Genomic DNA, 12,358 nt, shown 5'->3' on the forward strand with positions numbered 1-12,358 from the left:
CAAAGCAAATTAATTAGTACTACTCGTGCTGACGAATAAAAAGAAGTAGCTTTCAAAACATGATCTTCAACCTGCTAGATCGCCCAAGTAGATATTTTTCAGTCCTCAACTTTCTAGATAATAATATCTTAATTGGATGCAAATTGGAATATATAGCATCCACAAATCGATTACTCTAAGCATGCCGCTTTATATACATATGGACTATATATGTTATTGTGCCGTTCAATTTTTACCGTTGGGCATGCCCTAATTAGTGTAATCAACCTTTTTTTAAATATTTTTTTAACGTTTTTCTAACATTTAACTGTCACACGTGGTTACATATATATATATATATATACACACTAGCAGTTATATAACGTGCAACGCAGGTTTGTCCATTTGTCTAATTGAAAATGATGTGTCTAAAAAAATAATATGATGTGTAAAAATAATATGTTTTTTTAAAGAAAAATAATTAGTTAATAATTTAATACACAGAGCAATAAAATAAATTTTAACAAGTATTATAATGATAACAAAACATTACAGTAATATGAGTAGTATGAAAATTAAAAGATTTTTGATATTTTAACAATAGTTTTCTTAGCAAAAGATATGAATTGTGTAGAATTCAACCACAATACTCAATGACCCAAAGAGCACTGAAAAAATATAGAATCTTTTATTTATATATTGCTCTCACATTTTTTCATCATTAAAGTGAGTCTCTTCTATTTTGAAAACTCCAAAAATATTATAATGGTAGAAAATCATTTTATCTAAATGATTTTAGTTAATTATGAATATTATGAGATTTAAATTATATTAAAAACTCTAATTATTTATATGATTTTACTCTCTTAAAAATATTTAACAAAACTCTATCATTTATTTAATGATAAAAGATTAATATTTTATAAATTAAAGTTGAATTTATATTTTAATTATCTATTTTAAGTTAGTCTAACCTCCACTGTTGGATCAAATCTGGAGATTGAAGATGAAGGGTTGAGATTTAAAATCTCAAACCCACTTTTCCCCTCATTTTTTCCTCATTTGTGATTTGTGTGGTGATTTTGTGATTTATGTGGTAATTTTCTGATTTCTGTGGCGATTTGTTTGGTGATTTGGTGATTTTGTGGTAATTTGTGTGGTGATTTTGCTATGAGGATATAGAGATGGACGCGGATGCACGTACTATTTATGTAGCACTGTTCAGCACAGTTCATTACTGTAGCTCTGTTCGTTACTGTAGTGTAGCACTGTTTATGTATCACTGTTCGAATTTAATTTATAAAATACTAATCTTTCATCATTAAATAAATGATGAAATTTTATGTATCATATGCTATTTATTTAGTTAATTAAGGATATTATCATACTTAAATTATGTTAAAACTCTAAATATTTATATGGTTTTAATTTCTGAAAAATATTTAATAAGGACTTAAAATATTTAATAAGGACTTAAAATATTTATCTAAGGACTTAAAATGAAGGGTAGAGATTAATTTCTTAAAAATATTTAATAAAATTTCATCATTTATTTAATGATGAAATATTAGTATTTTATAAATTAAATTTGATAGTTTATGTATGATATGTTATTTATATTTAAATTATTTAAATTTTAAATTAGTTTAAATCAGTGTTGTAATAAGAGAAATTATTTATATATAAATTTTAACAAGATAAATTATTTATTATAGTAATAAATATTACAGTCTTATAATTGTATCTTTAAATTTTAATAGAAATTATTTATATAATTTTAAAGTGTGTAAAATTTGCACAATATCTTTAAACAAATTTTAGATCCCAGATGTTGGATTATACAATAAAATCTCAGCCCCTCTCTCTTTCTCCCACACTTTTCCTCCCCCGGCTCTCTCCCTCTCTCTCCTCCCTCTCCTTCAGCGTACGTCGTACGCAGCTCTCCCCATGCCCAATTCCTCCACTGCCCAGCTTGACGCCGCCGTGCGCCGGTGAGCCTCACCGCCCCTTCCATCGGCACCACCTCACTCCGGCGAGTCCCCCCACACTGGTCTCCCTCTCTCACGCTCTTTCTTCCTCTCTCTCGAATGGGCTTGATGTTGCTGCGCCGCCGTGCGCCATCCTCCGGTGCCACCACCTCCACGGTAGCCTCCCCTCCCACCGGCCATCCTCCTCCAACGAGCTCGGCCTCCATCTCCCTGCCGTTTGCCCCCACGAAGTCCACCTCTCTCTTGCACAGGTTCTCCACACCCACGGCGAACCTCCACCTCCTTTGGCCACCGCACCACCACCGGTACCTCCTTTGGCCACCGACCACCTCTCGTAGCCATCCCCATGTCCAGCCAAGCCACCATGCATGCTCACCTTCCCTCACGGACGCTCACTTCCCCTTACGCCACCTCCACCACCGTACGCCGCCACCCACGACGTGTGACCACCCTCTCCGGCATCCTCAGGTCACCACCGACCCATCCCAACCACTTATGGCCCCGATCTGCCACCTATGCTCCCTCACTCTCTCACGGCATCTCTCCCTCTCACACACGACCAGTTTCTCCTCCACCACTGTGATTTATGTGGTGATTTTTTTATTTTGTGGTATTTTTGTGATGATTTTGCTGTGATTTTGTGGTGATTTTGCCGTGGATTTACTTTGAGGATGCAGAGAGGGATGCAGAGATATAGTGGTTTTGCCGTAGTTTTGTGATTTTGTTGTGTTCACCACTGTTTATTACTGTTCATGATTACTGTTCATTACTGTTCAAGTCGTTATAGCATCTTTTAAGTATAAGGAGATAAAGATATATATATATATATATATATATATATATATATATATATAGGCATTAATGGGACATGATTTCCACGTACATTATTGCTTCTGGTATATGATCACCTGATCGATCATAATATTGTGGTTTTTCTCATCACATAGTGTTGGAGTTGATGATGATTTCTTTGAAGTGGTCCAAATTAGTGGACAAAGGTTTATTTGGTTCATCAATCTATCTCAACTCATCATTATAATTTTTTCAAATTTCAACACAAAATATAATAAATAATTCAACTTTTTAAAATTTTAAAATAATAATAATATTAAAAAATAATATTCTAACAATATTTTATTATCTCAACTCAACTCAACTCAACTCAACTCAGTTCAACATCCAAACGCAGCCTAAGCCTCCAGTTATCTGACCTGCCTAGCATGGATTATAAAATGAGTCATGTGTTTCATGAAGGAAACATTGTAATTGATTTCTTAGCTAAGCAGGGAGCTAAGGATGCAAACATGGACTGGATTGAAGACAGAGATCTTTTGCCTAATAAGTTGAGAGATTTTCTTCACATTGATAGAATTAGAATTCTTTATTTACGAATTTTGTAATGCGGTATTTGTTAAACTGCACCTATTTTTTTATTATTATTATTGTTATTGGTGTGAGTTGACGTTTTATCTGCTTGATTGTCTTCTTTCTTAGTTTTTAAGGTTTGCTTTATCGTTGATTGACTTGTAATCCTTGAATATTTGTTTATTGTTGCTTTATTTTAGGTTTTCTTGGATGTTTGAGTTTTGGTCCTTTATAATTATTTGTAACTCTCAATTGTCTATCTATAACCACAATTTTCTTATGCCATAAATTAGGACTATCAATAAATTTGGAATACCGTCGTATTCTTAAAAAAAAAACCCTAGTTATATTTTTAATTAATAAACACCTTAATTATTAAAATGCAAGGTGGCCGAAATCATGATAGCCATCACATGTGATATTTTAATCCATGTTCCACTTCATGCCATATTTTAATATATAGTGGATCGAAGTCATTCAACTCATGACATATATAAAGAATACCCTTAATTATCGAAAGATCTTTTTTTTTTTTTAATAAGAAAAAATATATTGAAATACCAATTACCATATATTACTTTCTATTTAGGGGTGGATTGGATTTTAACACTTCGTGATCATGATCTTGAGAGGGGAGAAAAACAAAACCAAATAAAATGGAAAGGAATTATATTAATGCTGTCCCACACGCTACGGTTTGAAACTTTCACAAAATTATCGTGAAAAACATGAAACATTGACCTTAGTTATGATCCACATATACGATCGATCGATGTTATCGCCGATCGAGTATATATATAAATCATGATGGAAATTAAACAATTAAAGAAATTAATTAGGCAGCATATATATATATATATATATATATGCATGCTGATCTGGGTGATCATCAACATACATAGACTTTAGAAAAACTATCGAAATGAGGCCGGCGGCCTTCTTAACAACATTGCTTCCGCTAGTAATTTGCATATGCTTTGATATTATTCTTGGAGCTCTCGGGGACGTTGGGACGGCAAAGTACTATGCTCCTCCCTACTTGCGTAAGTAGCTAGCTAGTTCTAGCATCAAACACCTCCACCTCCCATCCCATGCATGCACGCACGCACGCACTTACGTACGTATTGTTTTCTTCTCTCTTCATGGATCTGTTCTTCTTGTATTTTTTACTGCCTTCCTTAATTAGTATAAAAATCACTTTGTATTATCCGTGGTTTTTTCTTTAAAAAGTTTTTTTTTTTTTTTTTTTTTTTTTTTTTTTCGGATAAAGCAACGTAATGCAACGGTACTGACGAGAACCAATTCCCCACGGACGGATATTTTGCGGTAGTGTCGGAGGGCTTATGGGACAACAGAGGGGCATGTGGTCGGAAATACCGAATGCAGTGCATCAATGGCAGTTACCGGTATCGTGGCCGTTCTCACCGTTATGGCACGTATCCCCGGTACAGCCCATGCACCGGCGAATACATAGTGGTGCAGGTACTTGATCATTGTCGAGAGGACCCATGCCCAACAACAAGGGCCGTGTCTCTTAAAGCCGTTCGCGCCCTCTCCATGTATAGCTCCAAAATCAACGTCGTGTTTATACAGTAATAGCCTCGTCCACCATCAATATTGTATCTCTGTTTTGACAACAATCATTTTTACAGGCCAATCGGCGTGCATTAATGCTGATATGTTTTGTATTTGCAGAAATTGATGTGGGAGTACCGTGGCCAAAGACTCATCATGATCAGTTGCTAGAGGATTAATCGGTCTTGCATGCATCCAAATAGATGCTTCTTCAAGATCAAGATCCCCTGGATCGATTTTAATTAGTTTCTATTCAGTATTGGGCATCGGATAGTTTAAATTTTCTAAATGTAACAACCTATATATGATTGATTCTCTGATTAGCTTGTATAAGGGGCATTTACACAAAGAATGAAGTATAGATTTTTACCAATTATGTGCTATACCAATATACCTTTCCATTTGTTCTCCTTTTCTTTTGAATTTTTTTTTCTAGAATCAATTAATTGTAAAGGTGAAACTTAGCTCCCATGACTATTTTTATAACATATTCACTGTATATAGATGATAAACAGCCGTGACTGAAAAGTGAGTGTACAATTTTCTTTAAATGAAAAAAAAAAAAAAATGTGGTAAGACGCATTTTTCTTTAATTTTTGTACTTATTTTATCCTCCGTCACTCGTTAGCAGTAACTCTTTGCTGAAAATTGATTTGTGACTCGTCTGTCCAAAGTCTAAACCTACAATCAAAATGTTTTCAGCCATAAGACCGAAGTTGCTACGTACCATCAAAGTGGCAACGGTCACCACCTCATCCTCGCCCCACAACCCTTCCAGTGCCACCACCAGTAAAAGAGCAGCAGAGCAGCGCTGCTTGGCCCTCTTCCAGGACCATACCTGCAACACTTTTCCGAAGCTCGCCCAGACCCACACCCACATCCTAAAATTGGGTCTCCATAACAACCCTTTCGTCCTAACCAAGTTCGCCTCCACCTCCTCCGATCTCGACGCTATTGACTATGCCTCATCCTTTATATTCTCACCCGACGCTGATACCCAGCTCTACGATACCTTCCTTTTCAATACCATCATTCGAGCCTATGCTCAAACTAGTCAGTCAAAGGAAAGAGCTTTGTATTTTTACAATGTTATGCTTGATTATGGAGTTTGGGCAAATAAATTCACGTACCCATTTGTACTCAAGGCCTGTGCTGGCCTCCGGGTCTTGAGTTTGGGTCAATCCCTTCATGGATCGGTTGTGAAATTGGGATTTGATGATGATGCTCATGTTCAGAATACTATGGTTCACATGTATAGCTCTTGCAGTGGAGGGATTGAGTTTGCTCGAAAGGTGTTCGATGGGATGCCGAAGTTGGACTCTGTGTCTTGGAGTGCGTTGATTGGAGGGTATGTCCGACTGAGGTGGTCGACAGATGCGATTGGTTTGTTTAGGAAAATGCAGATGGTGGGAGTTCGCCCAGATGAGATCACTATGGTCTTGGTTCTCTCTGCTTGTACGGATTTAGGTGCGCTTGAGCTTGGGAAGTGGGTTGAGTCGTATATTGAGAAAGAGAGGGTTCAGAAGAATGTGGAGCTCTGTAATGCCCTCATTGACATGTTTGCAAAGTGCGGCGATGTTGATAAAGCTCTGAAATTGTTCAGAAACATGAGCGAGAGAACAATTGTTTCTTGGACTTCTGTGATTGGTGGTCTGGCAATGCATGGTCGTGGTTTCGAAGCCGTTTCCTTATTCGAAGAGATGATAGGAGCTGTGGTGGCTCCAGATGATGTGGCCTTTATTGGGTTGCTTTCTGCTTGTAGTCACTCGGGGTTAGTTGAAAAGGGCAGAAAACATTTTGATTCAATGACAAAAGAATTTAAAATTGTGCCGACGATAGAACACTACGGATGTATGGTGGATATGCTGTGCAGGGCAGGACATGTCAAAGAGGCACTGGAGTTTGTTAAAAAAATGCCCATTAAGCCAAACCCAATAGTTTTGCGAACCCTGATCAGTGCTTGCCATGCTCATGGCGAGCTCAAGATTGGAGAGAACATCACTAAACAGCTAATCAGAAATGAGCCTATGCATGAATCCAACTATGTATTACTTTCCAACATCTATGCAAAAATGTCCCATTGGGATAAGAAAACCAAAATTAGAGAGGTGATGGACAAGAAGGGGATGACAAAGACTCCTGGGAGCACTATGATTGAGCTCGATAATGAAATCTATGAATTTGTAGCTGGAGATAAATCACAAAGACAGTACAAGGAAATTTATGAAATGGTGGACGAAATGGGGAGGGAGTTGAAGAGAGCAGGTTATGCTCCCACCACGTCAGAGGTCTTACTGGATATTGATGAAGAAGACAAGGAAGACGCCTTGAACAGGCACAGCGAAAAGCTGGCTATTGCTTTTGCCCTTCTTAATACACCACCAGGAACTCCTATTCGGATTGTGAAGAATTTGCGAGTTTGTAATGATTGCCACTCTGCTACTAAATTCATCTCTAGGATTTATAATCGAGAAATAGTGGTGAGGGACCGGAACCGGTTTCACCATTTCAAGGAAGGGTTCTGCTCGTGTAAAGACTTCTGGTGACAATGCTTTTAATCTAATTGTCATTTCATTATTCTTGAGTTTCTAAATGAAGCCATAATTTTTTTGCTCATGGAATCTCATGAGAACTGCAGCGGGATTAGAACCTCCTTGACCCCCCTCTCATGATCATTCAGGTAACCGTGCCAAAGTTTGATCCATCTATCAACGTTACAACTGGACAAGTTTCTTCCCCAAAGTTCGATCGGAAGGCCTGACTGTCGGAAGAACAAATTTAGTAATATATCCGGTGTGCGACAAAACTGTGGGTGCCACTGATCTGAATTCCTTATTTGAGAGAGAGCCATGTTACCACTGTGCTTTATACTCTGTATAGAGGGTTGGCCTTGGAAAATCAGTCTGCCGTGCTGATCAGGAGGTGGTGCAACAAATACTCTGACATAAGATTTTGTAGTTGAGGTAAGCTCTGTTGCCACAGGACAAGAGAGAAAGCGAGAGAGAGATGTACAATCCATTGGTTAAGAACCAGCACAAGGCAATGACGAAAGAGAAGGTTAACAAACCAGCACAGAGCATGACTCCCCAAATGATAAGAACTAAGAAGCTCCAAATGAGTACGCATTTGTTATAGTGCAATCACCGAACTAAAGTTCTGGAGACCTTTAGGTGTAATAAGCGAGTTTGTGCAAATACTAATTCAGTGTTATAGTGCCTCATGAAGTTGTTGTTCGTTTGTCTATCTCTGAAGAAATCGCTCTCCTATTTCAAAGAGACGTTTTTTCCTTCTTTCAAAGACTCAAAATTAAACTTCGAGATAAAGGTTACATTATCAAACGAAATATACAAAATGACCCCAAAATGTGAGCCCAACTATCATGTCATGTAGATATCCGCCTCATACCAAATCATAATAGCGTTAAATATGAAGAAATAACCATAGCAAATATTTTATAAGAACGAGTTCCTACACAAACATAATCCAGGGAAAAAAAGAGGGTATTTGATACTCTTACTCTTTAAGACACAGTGTAATGGACTATAAGCAACAGACCGAACCTAAAATCCCTGAACATTGCTGAAGAACGACCACAGTTGGCAGAACAAGAAGCACAATTTCATCCCTTTCTCGTTATTTCCATACTCTTCCTTCATTTTTTCCACAAATTAAAATTTCTAGAGCTCCTAATTAAATCAATTTTGCAATTCGCTCTTCTTTCCCAATCCATCTTCTTCCCTTTCTTCCAACAACCTCCCAGCCTCCTCATCGACCTGGGCAGCCTTCTTCTGCGCCTCCTTCGCCTTCAGAGCCTGCAATTTCGAGTGGTTGTAATAGGCGACACCCAAAAAAGCAAGAAAGTACCCAAACAAATTAATGGGTGTCACCATGTCCTTAATGACCGACCACGAAAACGCGATCAACAACCAGTCCTTCACCACGCCGGCCACATTCATGGTCAAAGCCGAAGTCTTTCCCACCAGCAAAAACACCGCGAGATTCAGAGCGAATGCGCAGAGAGAATTGGTGCCGAAGGTGAAGAAATCGAAGTGGAAGCTAGAAGAATCCTTCAACAACGGATACTCCACGAAGATCCAGGGCACGGAGAGGAAAACGAAGCAGCAGGGAGCGACGTAGTACAAGGAGGTAATGGGATTCAAGGAGATACCCTTGGAGGTGAGCAAGATTTGGATCATGACGAGCCTCGTGGCTTCGAAAGCCACGGCACCCAGTTGGAGAATGACACCCCAGGAGTCGAATTTAGCTTCTCCATAGGCAGCAATGGCGACGCCGAGGGAGATGGAGAGCATGTTGGCCATGGTGTTGGGCTTGAAGGACTCTTTCTTGAAGAGGATGCCGATGGAATAGACGGCGACGGGCATGAGGGCCTTGAGCATTTGGATGAAGGAGACGGAGAGGTAGATGTAGGCGGAGTTGGAAAGCCAGAGGGAGAGGGAGTAGAGGGCACCGATGGGGACGACGGAGGAGAGATAAAGTTCGCGGGACATGGAGACAGGCTCGACGAGGCGGAGGACGCGGACGAGGAGGAAGGCGATGGAAGCGCAGAAGGCCATGTGGATCATGGTAAGGGAAATTGGGAAGGGCCAGTTGTACAACTTCTTGTCCAGAATGTACTTGTTGTAGACGATCACCGAAAAGCTGAGGACGATCCAGATGAAAACGTAGGTGTAGGACTTACAGATCTTCCTGCCGACGCTGTCGCCTGAAGCGCCGCCCTTGCCCATTGTTGCCGACGCTGTTGCTCTCGCTCTCGCTCTCGCCTCACTCTGGCGATCAGATTCGAAAATCAGTAGTGGAATTTGAGACTGAACCTGAAAAGGAATAATATTATATATATATTAGGAAGAGGAGACCAGGGGAGATAGGAGTTATATGTGGCATAAAACTCTACGACTTTACGTTGATGTGTCTACAGGCAGAGAATGGGCCTCTTTGGGTTTTCACTTTCACTTTTCTCTACTCTTTTGTTTTTTTTAATAATTTATTTAATTTTTATAATTTAGGAAAACAGAAAGGAAAAAAACTATGTCCAAATGTCAATCAATCATGAGCCATGATCCCTACGCAAATAAAGCCCGTTAAGAGCATTAGTAATGTCCAGGCTATTGTCAAAGTATAAATATTAGTAAAAATAATAATATAATATTATTTTTTTAATAATAATATTTTTTAATTTATTTTTTTCATATTTTATAATTACACTAATCATATGTTAATTAATAATTTAATTTGATACTTAAATTATTATTTTCTAACTATTTTTTTTCCTCAACTTATTATTTTTTCATCTACAAAAGATATAAAAGTTGCAAAGTACAATATAGAAGAAGAACTTGAAAACTAAGGACAGAAATGTGAAGTAAAAAAAAAAAAAAAACCAACAAGGTTGTCATGGCAAACTAGATACGGAGAACTCTCTGCCACCACCACTTCAGTCCATTAATCCTAAGTTACCTATTCTTAGAACCAACCCAAAGCAACCACACATTAATGAAAGGGAACAAATAAGCATCCCAAACATGTGCTAAATGCACCCTCTATTTGTTTTCTGCTATGCATCTCCATAGTACTGCATCAGTGGAGTATGTGTGTGCTTCTATGCTAAAACATAACTATACACAAACCAAAGTCTAAACTTAGTGCAAATACAAAACATTTTGGAACTTAAATCCAACCCACCATAATTTCCCCTCCCTTCTACGCACGGCACCAATTTACTAAGACAAACCTTAGATATATTTCAATGGTAGCCATCCAAACAAAGAAAAGAGACTTTGGGGATAGACCAAATAGATTTCAGATGAAAAGCATCACTATGATTTGCAGAGCAAAATAAATACTTGACCTCCAATATCTCAATCCATTGCAAACTTGGAACAAGCACATCCTCCCAAGTTTTCAGGTACTAGCCCTAGAAAATAAAGAAAAAAAATACAGCATTAACATAACTCTCAACTCCCAAGGATTTAACACCCTAAAATGGTGGGGTTAACATCCTCTCCCCACCACCAAAAAACATTACATGAAAGGCGGATAACTTGATGCTCTTCAATTCATATGCAATACCATTAAAGAATACAAATGAAACTTGTGCTTGCAACTGGTCACCTTTTTAAAGAACAAAGATAAGGTGTATCAAATAAACATATGAATATTAACTCAAGAGAAGAAAGATACAGAATTGCCTAAAATTAGGTGTCAAACGGACCTCAGACTTGTTGGCCTCCTCCTCCTAAAACCTAAAAAATCACATCCCTAAAATTACTTATGTGATCATTCATACATTGCCACAACTAGAACCAAACAATTAAACTATTATATCTTTTCAAGTAACAAATGGAAAACAAAGACCAAATATTCGATAAGGAAGGGTTGAATTAAGAGTTTCCTCCACATATGCTCCTCGTACGATCAAATATAAGCACAAATCCATTTAAAGAAGTCTCTTGCACTTATTATATTGCGTTCTACATTTTCGGAGGAAGCACTAGACAAACATCACAAAACTTCACTATTTTTTGGTGTTTTCTCGGCAAACCAAACAGGAGCAGAATTTCCAACAAAACACATACAATCAAAACAAAACCCACAAATCAAAAGCACAAAACAAGAAGAAGGCACATAGAGAAGGGCAAAAAAAAAAAAAAAAAGGAAAAGAAAAGCTAAAGGAGGTCACCTCTGGCGCCAATTGAGAAAGGAATCCCAGAGACCCATCTCGACAGAACTGAGCTTTGGTGCAATGGAGCAGTAGAATCCAGGATTTTCTAGGACAAGAAAACGGAGGAAGGAAAGAAGCGAAGGGACACAATGGCTAGTTCTTTCTTCCTTGGCGCAAGAAAATGGATATAGATGGCAAGCTATGGCTAATGCTTTCTTCCTTGTCGTATGAAGGGTTTTCGACTTGGAAATGTATGTAGCGATGGGGAGGGATTCTAGGGCAAAAAATCAAGATTGAGGGAAATTGCACACGCCTGAGAAGAAACCACCAACAAGAAAACTTCCAGCTTAGCTTTTCTGGATAGAGGACGGAGAGAAAATGGTGAAGAGTGAAGAGTAGGATGTAGAGAAGAGGGAGAGAAACAGGGAACAAAACAAAAAATTTCGAGGAAAAGAAACAGGGTGGTTTGGATGGGATTTTGTCGAATAATTTATTCGTTTGGTCAATGTACAGGAACTCGCTAAGTATGACCAGCAGATACTTGTCACTGTAGCTCAAAGCCAAAAACTTATTGCTTTGGCTAGTCTAATGCAAGTAAATTTGAAATAAATTAGGCAAATATTTGGATGGCACTGGCATTTGGCTAGGCCAATGTCAATGCTATAAAACATCATCAATGGAAAGCCCAATGGTAAAGAAATTGGTGTGAATAATTGAATTGAAGAAAAATTTTACTATTATATACTGAAAATAAACAAAAAATAAAATAAAA

General features: G+C 38.0%; 2 protein-coding genes across 2 annotated transcripts; one reads left to right on the plus strand and one right to left on the minus strand.

Moving 5' to 3' along the window:
* The first annotated feature begins 5,549 nt into the window (after positions 1 to 5,549).
* On the plus strand, positions 5,550 to 8,131 carry LOC121261331 (pentatricopeptide repeat-containing protein At4g21065-like). The gene has a single exon (XM_041163652.1). The coding sequence runs from the start codon at positions 5,600 to 5,602 to the stop codon at positions 7,451 to 7,453; it is 1,854 nt and encodes a 617-aa protein (XP_041019586.1). The 5' UTR covers positions 5,550 to 5,599; the 3' UTR covers positions 7,454 to 8,131.
* A 203-nt stretch (positions 8,132 to 8,334) lies between these two features.
* Positions 8,335 to 9,825, minus strand: LOC121261332 (probable sugar phosphate/phosphate translocator At5g25400). The gene has a single exon (XM_041163654.1). It carries the CDS (start codon positions 9,650 to 9,652, stop codon positions 8,603 to 8,605), a length of 1,050 nt encoding a protein of 349 aa, XP_041019588.1. The 5' UTR covers positions 9,653 to 9,825; the 3' UTR covers positions 8,335 to 8,602.
* Positions 9,826 to 12,358: the final 2,533 nt, after the last annotated feature.

Source organism: Juglans microcarpa x Juglans regia, chromosome 4D (assembly GCF_004785595.1).
Source record: "Juglans microcarpa x Juglans regia isolate MS1-56 chromosome 4D, Jm3101_v1.0, whole genome shotgun sequence".
NCBI classification, from domain to species: Eukaryota; Viridiplantae; Streptophyta; class Magnoliopsida; order Fagales; family Juglandaceae; genus Juglans; species Juglans microcarpa x Juglans regia.